Source organism: Maylandia zebra, linkage group LG12 (assembly GCF_041146795.1).
Source record: "Maylandia zebra isolate NMK-2024a linkage group LG12, Mzebra_GT3a, whole genome shotgun sequence".
NCBI classification, from domain to species: Eukaryota; Metazoa; Chordata; class Actinopteri; order Cichliformes; family Cichlidae; genus Maylandia; species Maylandia zebra.
In genome coordinates this window covers 16,859,777-16,876,632 of record NC_135178.1, presented here as the reverse complement: position 1 = coordinate 16,876,632, position 16,856 = coordinate 16,859,777, and the positions used below count along the sequence as shown (strand labels likewise).

Genomic DNA, 16,856 nt, shown 5'->3' with positions numbered 1-16,856 from the left:
TATAATCCTGTGGACCTTATGGTCCGAAAAATACATACTGCACACTGCAGTTTAATGTTGCAAAGCACCTCTTTTTAACTTCAGTGGATATTATACATGGTTATGCTCAGGATATGTCAGCCCATTTCTACTGGAAATGCCTTTTGGTTAAACTTTCAGCAAGGAATTTGCATTTGCAATGTTACATTTTTATAAAGCTTTTATGTACATAAAAACCAGCTTCTTGTTTAAGTGAAAATAAATGGAAGGTTGCCTTTTTGTGCTAGTAATGTTGTGGAGTTGTATTTTGTCTTGCATCAATTATATCGTCACTTATATCGTTATCGCAAATTTTCAAATATATATCGTGATAAATATTTTTGGCCATATCGCCCTGCTCTACTAGGCAGTATCGTTAGAAGACATAGCATACATTTTCACTGCTATGCAGATGACACCCAGCTCTATCTGTCCATGAAGCCAGATAACACACACCAATTAGTTAAACTGCAGAAATGTCTTAAAGACATAAAGACCTGGATGGCCGCTAACTTTCTGCTTCTTAATTCAGATAAAACTGAGGTTATTGTACTCGGCCCTGAAAATCTTAGAAATATGGTATCTAACCAGATTCTTACTCTGGATGGCGTTACCTTGGCCTCCAGTAACGCTGTGAGGAACCTTGGAGTCATTTTCGACCAGGATATGTCCTTCAACGCACATATTAAACAAATATGTAAGACTGCGTTCTTCCATTTGTGCAACATCTCTAAAATTAGAAATATCTGTCTCAGAGTGATGCTGAAAAACTAGTTCATGCATTTATTACTTCCAGGCTGGACTACTGTAATTCATTATTATCAGGATGTCCAAAAAACTCGCTGAAAAGCCTTCAGCTAATCCAAAATGCTGCAGCAAGAGTACTGACAGGGACTAGAAAGAGAGAGCAGATTTCTCCTGTTTTGGCTTCCCTTCATTGGCTTCCTGTTAAATCCAGAATTGAATTCAAAATCCTGCTCCTCACATACAAGGTCTTAAATAATCAGGCCCCATCTTATCTTAATGACCTTGTAGTACCATATCACCCTATTAGAGCACTTCGCTCTCGCTCTGCAGGCCTACTTGTTGTTTCTAGAGCAGGGCTCGCAAAATCGCTAGCCCGACGTCCCAGGGCTAGCGATTTTTCCAGTCGGGCTACCAAAATCTATCTCAGCCCTGCCCGTCGGGCTATCATAGGTAGGAAAAATATATGTCAATGCTTTTGCATTCTTTCGGCAATGTAGTTGGGTAATTATGTCATTGGCATCGGTGAGCCACTGTCAATATGTCACATATTGAAATCGCGTTTGAATTTGCGCTTGTTTTTTGCTTCACTTTGCAATCGCGCGAACTGCGCATAGAGAGCGACAGTACTGATTGGTGAGTGACGATAATTTGCGCACCAATTCCTCTGACATCGTCTTATCAATCGTTAGCTTACTATGCAAACATGACAAGTGAAATCTCCCACAGCAAGCTTAAACATGTGAGAGGTTGATCGCGCAGAGAATCGCTGACAACGTGAGTGCGTGTGTAAAAGCAGCAGGATATATATTTTAGTTCAGCCAAATAAGACAGGTCAGGGTGAAGAAGTGACAGCCAAAGAAAAGCTTACCACAAAACGGAAAAGAACAAAAGGAAAGTGCAGCTTTATGGTTTCATGGACAAAAGAATTTCTGTGGCTGCAATATGACAAGCTAAATAACCAGGGGTGCACATAAGTGGTCCGCAGGTGCGCATTCGCTGTCAAAATAAAAAACGCGCACAAGATAAGAAGTTGCAACGCGTGTTTGCGTACATAAGATTTTCTGGAGGAGGACAGACATTTGTTTAGAACGCTTAAAGATGTCGAAGAAGCAAGCTCCTTTAATAAGCAATTACTTTGGTGTTCCTCCACCTCCAAAGAAATGTCAGAAGGAGTCCGAACCACAAAAGAAGCGCGTGTTCTCGGAAAAGTGGTTGCAGGAGGTGAGCTGGCTTCAAACAAATGATGAACGCACAGAGATGTGGTGCACAATGTGCCGTGAAAATCCCACTCTAGCGGACAAAAACAGTGCCTTTTATATGGACGCAAACGCGTGTTGCAACTTCTTATCTGGTGCGCGTCTTTTATTTTGACAGCGAATGCGCACCTGCGGACCACTTATGTGCACCCGTGTAAATAACATAATGTTCTGCCGGGTGTGTTGTTGGTTTTCCCTCGATTTCTGAGTCGACAAGCGTCTTTGTTACTGGGACCAGTAATTTTAAGAAAGGCCCCCATTAGAAGCCATGAGAAATGCAAGAAATGCATTATTATTATTCCAGAAATAAACAGTTAAACATTTTTCTGGAGTTACGATTTCATTTCAGTAGGTAAATAGTGTAAAACATATTTGCTTATATAGGAAATATCTGTTACACAGAGTGGTGATAGCATGACACGTTCAAGGTAACAGTGAATGAGCAACAACTGGACTTAAATACATAAATAGCCCTTTTTGAACTAGAAGTCATAGTCATACATTTCATTCACACCCAAATGCATTGGGGACAATCGAAGGTTCAGTATCTTGCCCTTTGACGTGTGGACTGATAGCATTGGGGACTGAAGCACTGATTAGTACGCATAGCCACAGCTGCCCAACATAAATGATTCCATGTTGGTTAAAGACCAAACCAATCAGCTGCATATACACTGCAAAAACTCAAAATCTTATCAAGTATATTTGTCTTGTTTCTACTCAAAATTTCTCATCACACTTAAAATACGAGAAATCAGCTACAGATATTTCAGTGAGATATAGGAACTTGTGAAAAAGTCTTGAAAACATATTGTTTTATTTTTTGTACCTTTTAACATTTCACAAAGTAAACTTGTTTTGTATTATGAACACATGTTTTTGTGGGCTGGTTAGTGTTGCATGGATCGCATATTTATCCGTTTTTTGTGAATATAAGCTGCTGACTGGTGAGCAGAATTTTCAGCTTGGTACGTTAGTGTTCATCGTCAGTTAATCATCAAACATATTTAGTGCTTATAACAAATATATTATGCTAAATAAAGACAGATTTTTCCACAATGTATATGATAGTAAGAGTTAGTAAACCTCTATTAAAGTCTCCCTCTGCAGTCTGTTGTTTCTTAGCTTCAGCATTGAAACTGAATTTAAAACAAAACATAGATGACATTCTGTCGCCTCGGCAACCACCAAGATCTCACTGCCTACAGACATTCAGTAACTCTCATTGGATAATGTTAATAAATATCTTTCACTAAATATGAACGTTTTCTACCTGTCCTTGTTTAAATTATGAAAGAAGTTATTATGCCTGAGAATCTCTAGAATGTGGAATACTTTCCACTAAACAGTTGTCTTCTACTTTGGTTAGTTTTTTTAACAACCATTTAAAAAACATATTTTTCTTTAGTTTTATTTTTTACTGCAATTCCTGTAGAGTAGCTTTTATAGTGTTAATTCAGTATGTGCTACAAAATAAAAGCCTTTCCTTTACATTAGGTTTGTGGGCATTTTATTTTGAATTGTTCTAATCATGGCACTTCAAAGGAACAGCGCATCACAGGAACAGCCTGTGATGTCACAGTGCACATTCTACTGAAAAACCTATAAATAGGGGAGACATTCAACCAACTTCAGTGGATCTCGGATGGCAGAAACACAAAACAACCTGGTTGTTAAAACAAAGACAAGGCAGACGCAGAGAAACGCAGACGCAAACGCTGACGCATCTACAATGGCAGAAGCAAAAAAAGCCGCACAACCAAATACTGAAAAGCCTCCTGTGGCACAACCACCAAAGGAAACGGTTGTGAAACCAAAGAAACAACAAAAGCAAAAACAGAAAAGAGTGGCTGAAAGAAGACCAATTACTCGGGCATATGCCCGGGCTCTTCTTGAAGCTCAAAACAGCACGGGTTATGGAGCAAACCCGAAAAATGAAGAAGTGCAAAAAAACACTGAAGCCACTCCTGAAAAAGAAAAGGCTGAATCCCTCCCCATTTCAAATGCAAAGGAGGACATGGAGAGAGAGGGAAATGGGAAGAACCACAGCAGACCAAACCCTGTGCCTAATGGGGGGACTTGGCAATATCAGCCCAATCCCACATCTAGACCCCCGTTTAATCCCTGGCACGAGATTGCTGCTCTCAGACACCAACTGGAAGCCTCCCAATACCATCAGAACAACCTTTACTGTAAAATGGTAGGTGCAAACAAGAGGGCCTCTTATCACCAGCTTGAGGTGAACAAACTTCGTGAAGAAATTCACGAGAACAAGCGAAATTATGAGGAAACGATTAAAGACCTCATAGAGCAGCTGGAAGAGGCTTCTAGTAATAAGCCCAATGACATCAGTGAGACAGACACTCTCACAAATGACAATGAAGCTATTGTCATATTGGATGAGGTGATTGCTACCCTGCAGGACCAAATCAGCCACCCTACCACAGAGCAGTGTGTGGAGTCTGCCACTCCAACCACAGAGGCTTCACACACTGACTCTGTAGGACTGAAGTCCTCTAAGGAGGCTGAATTTGAGCTCAAATGTAGGATTCAGCAGGAGCAGATTGAGATGCTCCAGAAACAGCTCCTAGCAGCTCAAAATCAGCTTGAAGAGCAGGCTGTTAAACATAGGCAGGAGCAGGAGATACTCAACCTGGAAATCAGTGACCTGAAATCCCAGCTCTGCCCCAACAAGGCCCTTCATGATTTGAAGAAAGAATCTCCTGAGCGAGAGCTGAAAGAGGCCAAAGATTGCTCACTTAAAATCCCACAGCAGCACAAAGAACAAAATTCCACTGCTGCAAATGAAATGCATAAATGTGAGCCTCTGAAAGAAAACGAGACTGGAGAACAGGAGAAGATGGAAAAAGAGGACTCATTGCCATCCACTGCAATGTCTCTGCAGGAGCCTCAGAAAGAAAAAGACACCACAGAACAACAGAAGATCGAAAAAGAAGAGTCAGCTGCATTTTCTGTACAGGGATCTTTGCAAAGTCTACGAGACAAACAGAAAATGCTCAATGTCAAGGTGGCTGAACTCGAGAATGAAGTTAAGAGCCTGCCAGAGATTCCGCCAAGTAAGAAGAAGAAGAACAAGAAGAAGCGGAACTGTGTGCGTCCCCAATTTCACATAATTGGTGTCAACATCAAGTCCTAAAAATCATATTTATATACAACTAAATTGTCAGTGAACATTTGAACCCCTCTCGGTCGAGACAGAAGGCCACCCCTTCCTGAGCCCGGTTCTGTCAGAGGTTTCTTCCCATTAAGAGGGAGTTTTTCCTCTCCACTGTCGCAAAGTGCTTGCTCATAGGGGATTTGGGGGCTTTTTTTTTTAAACACCAACCACTGGTAAGTTCACTGACATCAAATTTAAGACTCAGCAAATATGGAAATGGATCATCCGTCATCAAGTGAGGAATCATCCATTTAAAACATGTTTGCTGAGTCATATTTAGTTGTATATAAATATGATTTCTGTCACACTCAGGCCAATCACAGACGAATTTGGACAATTGGTAAAAAATAAATAAATTGAAAAAATTGAAAAAAAGTAGTTGTGTCATTGTTTCGTGTAGATTTCAAATAACATGCCATTTTATGTCAACATATTTCTGTTACATTTGTAGTGCTCGTGGTTTTATATTCTTATGATCCTGTTTGTTTGATGAGTATATCCTTCTTCCTTACTTCACATATTTACTGCTGCTTGGCTAGCTTTAGTCATGCTAGCATCAGCACGGGTAGAAACAGATACACATCAGAGACATCACATGTAGCTTGTGTTTATGTTCAGAGTGACATCTGATTTAAAAGCAGGCAGCAAAGCACTGAGCAGCATATCAGTCAGCACAGAAAGCAAATGCCATAAATGTCATCAATTAGGCTGGAATAATTTGTTGTTTGTCTTCTATTGTAAGTGCTTTACATTTCAGCATGACATCCTGTATGTGTCCTACACTGAGGACACTTGAAACTGGTCATTTTCTTAGAATGGAGCTAAAGATAAAAACAAAACAAAACAAAACTTTCATAAGAAACCTTTATTCTGCAGTAAAGGACATTAAAAACCTAATAATGTTATCATTAAAAATATTAAAATGTGAAGTAAATGGTAAATGGTAAATGGCCTGTATTTATATAGCGCTTTACTAGTCCCTAAGGACCCCAAAGCGCTTTACACATCCAGTCATCCACACATTCACACACTGGAGATGGCAAGCTACATTGTAGCCACAGCCACCCTGGGGCGCACTGACAGAGAAGTAATCATAATTTTTGCACAAAATCAAAATAATCTGTTTATGCAATACCAGGTGCTGTAACCTTTTCCACTCTGTTATGCTCAGTCACTGCATCTTCATGTAAGACACGTTTGTTTGTGTGATCTTTAAAGCTGTTCTTCTAAAAAGTTATGCAATCTAGGATTTTGAATGCTGATTGCTTCAAGCTGCAGCAAAATGTATGTTTGATACATTCAGTCATGAGTATTTTATACTGTTATTATTCCTGTTAAGAGTATCTGGAATATGCACTTCTTACAGTGGCCATGTTACACAGTACCCTGCTCAAATGTAGGTAATGTTAGACATGAGTCTCCTGGAATTAGACCTCAGTACTGTTAAAGTTGAGTTACTGACCCGTTGCTGTGTCAATAAAAGTGCAAAAAAGAAAAAAAAAAGCAAGGTGTCTTGCTTTAAGATAAAGTCCCATATTTTTTGTAGCTTTTTGAACAGATGGTGTCTTATTCTCAGCACTTTTTTCTAATTATTGTTGTCAGAGTTGAGATTTAATTCTTATATTTAACTCAATCAAGAAAGAAACAATTCAGTCTCTTTCCTTGCAGTAAGTCAAATTTTCTTCATTTAAGCATAAATTTTAGACAGTTTTGTCTAGTTAAAAGGCATAGATTCATTTGCTAGTTTTAACAATTCTAGTCAAGTAACTTTTGCTCAGCCCACTGGCAGAATTTTTTTCTTCTCAAAACAAGAAACTTTTGTCAGATTTAAGAATATTTGGCTTGTTTCAAGTATAACTGTTTATGCAATGTACCCCAGTTCTACCTGTGCTTAATTTCTACATAAAGCATGTCGTTGTCTCTTACCAGTGTCCGATACTGTACAGACATGGCAGAAGCTGTGCTTGCTTGTCTGTAAGCTTGGAGGATGAGGCTTGTTGTTGTCAGGGTGGCGATGGGGAGTCTGTGGCCCACAGCAAAGTACACAACGCCATTTGGGTTGTCGCTCTCTGCTAAGGTGATGTTGGAAAAACGGGTGGTCTCATTAATGGTAGCTCCAGCACCCACTTGATAAATCTCCACTAGGAACCATGCCTGGTATTCTGGTTCCTACAGTAGAACAGATTAGCACATTTCAAGACTAGAAATAAAGGAAAAGTGCTATAACATCTACAAGTGTCTACATCCACTGCCTGCCTTACATCATCATTCACAACCTCCAGAGTGAGAGTGCAAATTATCTCGCCTCTCCTACAGGTCGCTGTTCCTGAGGTCCGAACAAGCTGTGTAGTTAGGTTGACTCCATTATTGACAAGTGTTAGCGATGTCTTGTCGAAGGTCGCTCTCCAGAAGACCTGCAGATCCTCAAAAGCTCTGAGCGGAAGGAAAAATGGCATAAGGAAAAAACACATTGATAATGGAACCATTAAAAGGAGATGTGTTTTTATCAACGCCACTTGTTAAGCAGAAATGAGAAAGAAGGTGTGTTTCATTACCTGTTTTCCTGTCTCTGCAGAGAGAGCAGAGCAGTTCTATTCTCTGAATCTTCATCCAAAACCTTTCCCATCAGAGAATTAAGGCTAAATCCTACAATGCCGTTATGGAAGTCACTCCCTGGTGTGAAAGGAAAGAAACAGAGAAAACAAAACAATCAAAATACAGTGGGGCAAAAAAGTATTTAGTATTATTGTGCAAGTTCCCCCACTTAAAATGATGACAGAGGTCAGTAATTTGCACCAGAGGTACACTTCAACTGTGAGAGACAGAATGTGAAAAAAAAAAAATCCATGAATCCACATGGTAGGATTTGTAAAGAATTTATTCGTAAATCAGGGTGGAAAATAAGTATTTGGTCAATAACAAAAATACAACTCAATACTTTGTAACATAACCTTTGTTGGCAATAACAGAGGTCAAACGTTTACTATAGGTCTTTACCAGGTTTGCACACACAGTAGCTGGTATTTTGGCCCATTCCTCCATGCAGATCTTCTCGAGAGCAGTGATGTTTTGGGGCTGTCGCCGAGCAACACGGACTTTCAACTCCCGCCACAGATTTTCTATGGGGTTGAGGTCTGGAGACTGGCTAGGCCACTCCAGGACTTTCAAATGCTTCTTACGGAGCCACTCCTTTGTTGCCCGGGCGGTGTGTTTTGGATCATTGTCATGTTGGAAGACCCAGCCTCGTTTCATCTTCAAAGTTCTCACTGATGGAAGGAGGTTTTGGCTCAAAATCTCACGATACATGGCCCCATTCATTCTGTCCTTAACACGGATCAGTCGTCTTGTCCCCTTGGCAGAAAAACAGCCCCATAGCATGATGTTTCCACCCCCATGCTTCACAGTAGGTATGGTGTTCTTGGGATGCAACTCAGTATTCTTCTTCCTCCAAACACGACGAGTTGAGTTTATACCAAAAAGTTCTACTTTGGTTTCATCTGACCACATGACATTCTCCCAATCCTCTGCCGTATCATCCATGTGCTCTCTGGCAAACTTCAGACGGGCCTGGACCTGCACTGGCTTCAGCAGCGGAACACGTCTGGCACTGCGGGATTTGATTCCCTGCCGTTGTAGTGTGTTACTGATGGTGACCTTTGTTACTTTGGTCCCAGCTCTCTGCAGGTCATTTACCAGGTCCCCCCCGTGTGGTTCTGGGATCTTTGCTCACCGTTCTCATGATCATTTTGACCCCACGGGATGAGATCTTGCGTGGAGCCCTAGATCGAGGGAGATTATCAGTGGTCTTGTATGTCTTCCATTTTCTGATGATTGCTCCCACAGTTGATTTTTTCACACCAAGCTGCTTGCCTATTGTAGATTCACTCTTCCCAGTCTGGTGCAGGTCTACAATACTTTTCCTGGTGTCCTTTGAAAGCTCTTTGGTCTTGGCCATGGCGGAGTTTGGAGTCTGACTGTTTGAGGCTGTGGACAGGTGTCTTTTATACAGATGATGAGTTCAAACAGGTGCCATTCATACAGGTAACGAGTGGGGGAAAGAAAAGCTTCTTACAGAAGACGTTACAGGTCTGTGAGAGCCAGAGATTTTCCTTTTTTGAGGTGACCAAATACTTATTTTCCACCCTAATTTACGAATAAATTCTTTACAAATCCTACCATGTGAATTCATGGATTTTTTTTTCACATTCTGTCTCTCACAGTTGAAGTGTACCTCTGGTGCAAATTACTGACCTCTGTCATCATTTTAAGTGGGGGAACTTGCACAATCGGTGGCTGACTAAATACTTTTTTGCCCCACTGTAGAGGAATACACATTACATAGTTATTAGAACGTATACCATAAAGCCTCTTTCATGCATTTACCAAGAATAGTGATTTTGGCAAAAGCTCCAAATCCCTGGAGAGAAGTGTTTGTGATCTGTGCTCCTCCCTCTGGATCACTGAGGTAAACATAGAATACTTCCTGTCCCTCAGGCTCTGAGTCATCCAGGATGAAGAGGATAACCTCTGTCTCATTCTCACCAGCTTGCAGGGACACTATAGGGGACACCAAGCGGAAGTCCTGCTCTTCCTTTGCAAGGTTCCCAACAGGTTTTAGATTGATGGGTAGCTGAGTTGTACTTCCATCTAAAAGAAAAAAACCCCAACAAAAGTTAGAGAAAATTTTTACACATTACACTAAATAACACAATACACTGTCCCACAATATCGATGTAAAAGACATGCAGCACACACACCTCCATAGGCTTGGACTCGAACCCGCACAGCCCCATCAAAACCAGCAGACCTGCGCACCCTCAGAACCACGCTGCGCGCCTGCTGGGTTTCCTCATCCATGTCCTCTTGTACCTGGATCAGATCAGGTCCAATACTCAGTATTCCACCAGTTGCATCACTAGCCAGGATGGTGACGGTGGCGGCACTGTGCTGAGGGTTAAGGCGAGGAGAGGTATGTGCCCACGCTAAGTCCTGATTAAGAACTTGAACATCTGTCAGGTTTACATGGAAGTACTCATCAGGTTCGGAAAGGGAGTCATCAAGCACTGAAAGGCTTAATGAAGCGTTGGTTTGGTAAGGTGAGTTGAAGACCAAACGGCCATCTGGTACAGCCAAAAAGTCCTCTCCTGCTGTTGCGCTCCCTGCTGTTGTTCTAAATGACAGGTAGGTGGTATTGCTACGAGAACCGTAAAGTTTCTGAATATAAAGTGTAATAGTCTGGATGTCTTCTGCAATAACAATCTGGCGGGAATCAGAGGAAAACTGGTAGATCCCCAGTGGCTCCACCTCTGCCACTGTAAAACCTGACCTGTGCAGGGAGAGGAATTAGAGTGAGGTCACATGTCAAATTCAATGAGTAAGTAGCAGTCCAATATTCAGTGTACCAACTACCTGAACTTGACAGCATCAGCTCCAGCAGAGCTGGAGGCAGCAGCGGTGAGGTGTATAGCATAAGAAGCTGGATCCAATGAATCGGCAACTGCTGTTAGCGATATGGCTTTACTCCTTTCTCCATGGACCAGGGTTAGTGAACCTAAATATAAAGAAGGAGCTCACTATCAACTGTTAGAAGAGGACGTGCAGCGTTTAGTGCGCAGAAACACTACACCTTGAAAATTTTAGTGAAAAAAATACTACACAACTTAAGTCTTTCAGAGCTCAATCCTTGTCTTTTTCTCACTGTTTTACCTGAGTTTGGGATGATTGCTCCGGCTTTAAAGCCAGGCAGAGTCTCTCCTAAAGGATACCCAGCCTTCCATTGCACCCTGATGTCTCCAAACAGCCCTTTTCGTGTCACATTTGCCACACAAATCCCTGTTTCCACGCTTGAAACCTGCAGAGCCAGTGAAGCAAAGCCAACCTACAGAACATAAATGATAGAGGACAGTTAATAATGGTGTTACTTTGGTGCCCTCACATACAGGGAGTGCAGAATTATTAGGCAATTGAGTATTTTGTCCACATCATCCTCTTCATGCATGTTGTCGTACTCCAAGCTGTATAGGCTCAAAAGCCTACCCCCAATTAAGCATATTAGGTGATGTGCATCTCTGTAATGAGAAGGGGTGTGGTCTAATGACTCAGAAAAGTCAAAAATAGTGAGATATCTTGCAGAGGGATGCAGCAGTCTCAAAATTGCAAAGCTTCTGAAGCGTGATCATCGAACAATCAAGCGTTTCATTCAAAATAGTCAACAGGGTCACAAGAAGCGTGTGGAAAAACCAAGGCGCAAAATAACTGCCCATGAACTGAGAAAAGTCAAGCGTGCAGCTGCCAAGATGCCACTTGCCACCAGTTTGGCCATATTTCAGAGCTGCAACATCACTGGAGTGCCCCAAAGCACAAGGTGTGCAGTACTCAGAGACATGGCCAAGGTAAGAAAGGCTGAAAGACGACCACCACTGAACAAGACACACAAGCTGAAACGTCAAGACTGGGCCAAGAAATATCTCAAGACTGGTTTTTCTAAGGTTTTATGGACTGATGAAATGAGAGTGAGTCTTGATGGGCCAGATGGATGGGCCCGTGGCTGGATTGGTAAAGGGCAGAGAGCTCCAGTCCGACTCAGACGCCAGCAAGGTGGAGGTGGAGTACTGGTTTGGGCTGGTATCATCAAAGATGAGCTTGTGGGGCCTTTTCGGGTTGAGGATGGAGTCAAGCTCAACTCCCAGTCCTACTGCCAGTTTCTGGAAGACACCTTCTTCAAGCAGTGGTACAGGAAGAAGTCTGCATCCTTCAAGAAAAACATGATTTTCATGCAGGACAATGCTCCATCACACGCGTCCAAGTACTCCACAGCGTGGCTGGCAAGAAAGGGTATAAAAGAAGAAAAACTAATGACATGGCCACCTTGTTCACCTGATCTGAACCCCATTGAGTAGCTAAAACTAAAAACAAACTAAAAAATACTTCCAAAAACATTCAGCTTTGATATTAATGAGTTTTTTGGGTTCATTGAGAACATGGTTGTTGTTCAATAATAAAATTATTCCTCAGAAATACGACTTGCCTAATAATTCTGCACTCCCTGTAAAGTAGAAGGGTTATATTTAATGGTTATGTGTAAGATGTCATGTAAATTTAATATCTAACGACACCAGGTTCAGATACTTGTATTAAAAACAGATAAATGTACACAAAATAATCAATGACTCATCAATGCCTCACTTTGAAAGTTTTTCTTCAAATTTTAAACGATCTGAAAACCTATGTGGAGAGGAGTCAGATGAATACAGTGCTAAATATCAAGGTTTGTCATCAAATGACTAGTAAAATGATATTTATTAATCAATTTTTGTCAATATCTGTGTAAATTACTCTACCCTGACTCAGAAAAACTGACACATAATTCCATATTTATAATGGAAAGAAATACCTGCAAACGCACACAGTGAGCATATCTCCAGGAGTGTCTTTCTCTGATAACTGGCAACAGTTTCTGTCTAACAGGTAAGCCATTTAAATATAGAAAAAAAATTACAATTCACCTCTGAGTTAGCAGCTTCTTCAGGTACAATCACTGTAGCAACTCTGGCCTCGTGAAGAAGGCGTGGCAAAGAGCCAAGGACGACACTGACAAGTCTAACATCAGTGAGCTCTGCGGTGATGCTTGCACCCACTGACAAAAATGCCTACGGTGGGAAGAAACAGGTGAAATAAACAAGGGATTCAAGATATTATAAACTATTCTATTGTAGAAGGTGTGTTCACTTTGTGTACGGGTAATTCTCTATACACGAGTCACTAAACGTGCTTTTTCTCACCTGGCTGCTGATGGGTAGAGAAATAGCACTGAAGCTCTGTCCCTCTTTTAAGAGCAGTCGTCCTTCAGCTTTTCCACCCAGTATCTCTGTTATGTCCATCACTTCATCTATCCCACCTGTGATCCTGTAGCCTACACTAGCATTGCCAAATAGCCCAGCAAGCCGTGTCACATTTATAACCATAGCTCTGCTGACCTCTGACCCCGAGCCTGTGACTACTATAAACTGCTGCTTGGAGTTCAAAGAAAAAACCCCATGAGGCTCATCGTTAGCAGGCACCCTGTGGGAGAGAGAGGAATAGTAATTTTAAGGTCATTCAGTCTTTGATTTTTCTACTACCATTTCTAACTGATCAAATAACAAACCTGATGCGAGCTCTGATCAGATTCGGGTTGGCATCCAGAGTACCCCCACCCTCCACAAATATGAGCTGAAGAATGTAGAGCTCCTCTAGCTCTGGCACTGTATCAGGCATCAGCTTAAGGACGATTTCTGCTTCTCTTTGGCCTTCCCGAATCATCACTGAGCCAGTTAAGGCTAGAAAGTCACCTGCAATATCTGAGTCACTCTGTATTCGCCAGTGCACCTGAGGATACGATATGGTTGTGTTTACAAAAGTAAAAGTATTATATTTTTCGTTTAAGCAGGATATTATTAGTAAACAGTAAATGTATATTTAAGATATGACCATACCGTGATGTTACCCATGACACCCTCTCTGCGCATAATCAGATAGGAAATGTTCAATGGGCCCTCTGCTTCTGTGGATTCATTGTAGACACGCTCTCGAAGCGCATCCTCAGTAAACTGGACGATACCATTGGGATCACCAAATTTCTCTATCTGACAGACAAAAAACATTTGGAGAAAAGGAATGATTGCGGTGCCGAGCTTAATTCCAGTACAACTTGCCTTCAGCGAAAAAAGTGCTCTGAAAGAGAAACTGTGCACAACAATATGAGCGAACTGATTAATGATGGCGAAATCAAGTTTGCAGTCATTACATGGTGAAATACCTTCAGTGTTATGGAACTAGCCTGAGGATCAACATCCATCTCTCCAGACAGAATATTGAGCTCTATAACAAATGTCTCTTCCACCTCTACTTCCCCATGAGGGAGAATCCGCAGCTCTATGGTGTGCGTGCTTTTCTCTCCATCCTTGAAGAACAGGGACCCGTTCACAGGTCCTCTAATGTCAGTATTGATGAGGGGAAGAGCCTCTCTACTGTTAGGGCCAAGGATTATCCAAGCAACCTGTGAAAAGAGAGGGCTAGTTTGAACTGTATGATGTCACCATGGAAACCAACGTGCTCTAGCAGTAAGCTGCAATGATGCGATTTATTTTTATAGCATTGTTCCTCATACCGTTGCATTGCCCACAAGGCCGCCTGATCTCTCCAAAACCAGACTGAGTTTCAGAGTGGAGTTGGGATTGGCCACGGTGATTAGGCTTTCATTGAGGAAACTGACAACCCCACTTGGAGAGTCGCTCTTACCGATGGTTACCCTCACAATATTTTGGGAGCCTAGAACGGCACCCTCTGTAGCTCCAACCAGCACAACCTCAAATACCTCTGCATATTCACTGGGGAAGGAGATTTACAGTAGTTGTTGAATGAAATAATGTCTTTTTTGTTAACTGTGTGTTTTCATCTAGGTGTGTATCTGTGTGTGGAATAAATATACTGTATACTTTAAGGTAGACTTGTAGATATTTTTTTAGTTATTCTTCTCACCTGTCCAGATCATCTATGATAGTGACATTAATGTAGCTGGTATTCTGTCCATGCACAAATGTCACTGAGCCATTATACAGGATATAGTCAACATCAGGTGCTGCGGTCAAGCTTCTAGAAAAAAACTGAGCAGAGACTCGCCCGTATGTGCCCAGTCTTCTCACCACTGGGATCAACAGGGTGCCAACATCCTCTTCAACTGGAAGCAAGAAAGGCATGATAAAAAAGAATTATTTATGCAGAAATAAACTTATAATTAAGTCAAACAGTTTGTAGCAAATTGTGCAACTTCAGCATTTTACAAGACAAAAAACTGCTTGCTTTTGTTACCTGTAATGTTAACATAGTCCTGCCTGAACTCCAGGATACCTTCAACATTATCATTCTGTAGTATGATGACAGCCAGAGAAGAGATGCTGCCTACGGCTGGAGGCTGGTCCAGTTGTAGACCTGACTCTCTCACAGTGTAGTCAACATCTCTGGCCACAAGAGGGAGACACAGAACAACTAGTTGCCTATGAACTCTTTCACATCAGCAGATATTTTAGGTCACTGGTATGCATGGATTTTTTTCTATTTGCATCCTTGCAATCAGCAATATCTATGGAATAACAGCACCGTCTCAACAAGATTATAAATCTAATGCACCTTCTTAACCTTTCTTACCTGATATTGTCTAGTGCCACTGCAGTGATGTTAACAAAAAACACCTCAGGCCCCTCTGGAAGACTGTCATCCAGGATATGCAAGGCCACTTGTTGCAACTTCTGGCCAGGGGTGAGTAGCAGCTGCCCTGAAGCTGGAGCAAAGTCCAGTCCACTGAGTGCTGTGCTACTTGATGACTCATAGGTCACCAACACACTTCCCTCATTGCCAAAGGAGCGAATGATACTCACATTAACCTGAAGAAAAGAAATTAAATTATATTGCTGTGGGTTATGAAACTACACCAGATGATACATCATGTACCAGGGTATTTTTTTATGACTTTACCATTCCTTCCTTCTCAGTTGTATTGATCTGGTTCTGGGTGAAAGAGAAAAGGCCATATGGGTTGTCGCTTGCTGCCATAATAATTCTGGCATGCCCGGCCGTGGGACTTATGTCCAGTCCTGCAGTAGCAGAGGTCAGTGTAATCTGATACTCACGGCGCGTCTCAGGAAGTTCATCATCCAAGACCTAACATCAGAAAAGATGTGACTGTGATAATTTTATGGAAATCCCTTGTCATTACGTTATTATTCTGCTTTTTGTCCTCAAATAAACAGATAGAGACAATGCCACAATTTTCCAATGAACACTGCTCAATACCTTAATAGTAATGGTAGCAGTAGACTGTCCATCTCTCATAGTCACAGTGCCAAAGATTGCTTCAAACTCAGAAACTGCAGCTGGAGTGATATTCCAGTACACCTGTACTTCTCCAAACACACCTGGCCCTCGCACAAGGCTGGAAGAAGGAAACACATTGCATGACAAGTTTTCCAATTGAGACCTCTTGTTTGTCTTCACAGGTTGAATCAGGACAATTATCTCACCTGACTCTGGCACTCCCATTGTAATTCCCCTGAGGTTCTCCAATGAGGATGCTCCTAGAGGACTCTGCTATCCCAATAATCCCCAGGGCAGCTTTGTCACCCCTGATGGTGATGGTGGCCATACCTATAGAGGACTAGATCGATGATTACTGAATTCAAAATGTGCACCTGCATTTTGACATTTTATTTTCGCATACTAACCATTTAAGGGGTCTATGACAGCACCACTATCTGCAGGAAACAGCTGTACAGTGAAACGCTCTTCTCCTTCCACTACAGTGTCAGCAAGGGCTCTGATCACAAATGACTTCATAGATTCAGTCTGAAACGTAAAGGAGAATTAAAGAAGAAACTTACTACTACTTACAGATTGAGACTACAAACTGGTGGATACTTGAAGTCGCCTTTTTTTCTACTGTACCTCATTGAAGACGAGAGTTCCATTTAAAGGTGAGAGGTCCCCTGCAGCGTGGACTTCCAGCTGCCACACCAGTGTCACTGCACCCACACCTGCCATACTGCGCAGCACTGTTAGTGTTGCCACAGCAGATGGATCATCCACAAACTCTGGTTCACTGACGGCAACCTTGGAGAGGATTA

The 16,856-nt window shown here is 41.8% G+C and overlaps 1 protein-coding gene across 1 annotated transcript in view; it reads right to left on the bottom strand.

The window, feature by feature from the left end:
* adgrv1 (adhesion G protein-coupled receptor V1) overlaps positions 1-16,856 on the bottom strand; it is a 137,144-nt gene that overhangs the window by 69,725 nt on the left and 50,563 nt on the right. The window contains exons 63-83 of the mRNA XM_076890783.1: positions 16,678-16,842; positions 16,458-16,578; positions 16,257-16,380; positions 16,030-16,168; positions 15,712-15,897; positions 15,385-15,620; positions 15,049-15,197; positions 14,719-14,917; positions 14,348-14,567; positions 13,997-14,236; positions 13,674-13,823; positions 13,346-13,566; positions 12,981-13,260; positions 12,705-12,848; positions 10,906-11,077; positions 10,609-10,750; positions 9,957-10,525; positions 9,583-9,846; positions 7,755-7,872; positions 7,461-7,632; positions 7,126-7,368 (exon numbers count right to left, since the gene is read on the bottom strand). Of these exons, the coding sequence (XP_076746898.1) occupies positions 7,126-7,368; positions 7,461-7,632; positions 7,755-7,872; positions 9,583-9,846; positions 9,957-10,525; positions 10,609-10,750; positions 10,906-11,077; positions 12,705-12,848; positions 12,981-13,260; positions 13,346-13,566; positions 13,674-13,823; positions 13,997-14,236; positions 14,348-14,567; positions 14,719-14,917; positions 15,049-15,197; positions 15,385-15,620; positions 15,712-15,897; positions 16,030-16,168; positions 16,257-16,380; positions 16,458-16,578; positions 16,678-16,842 (4,254 nt within the window). The remainder of the gene's footprint in view (positions 1-7,125; positions 7,369-7,460; positions 7,633-7,754; positions 7,873-9,582; positions 9,847-9,956; positions 10,526-10,608; positions 10,751-10,905; positions 11,078-12,704; positions 12,849-12,980; positions 13,261-13,345; positions 13,567-13,673; positions 13,824-13,996; positions 14,237-14,347; positions 14,568-14,718; positions 14,918-15,048; positions 15,198-15,384; positions 15,621-15,711; positions 15,898-16,029; positions 16,169-16,256; positions 16,381-16,457; positions 16,579-16,677; positions 16,843-16,856) is intronic.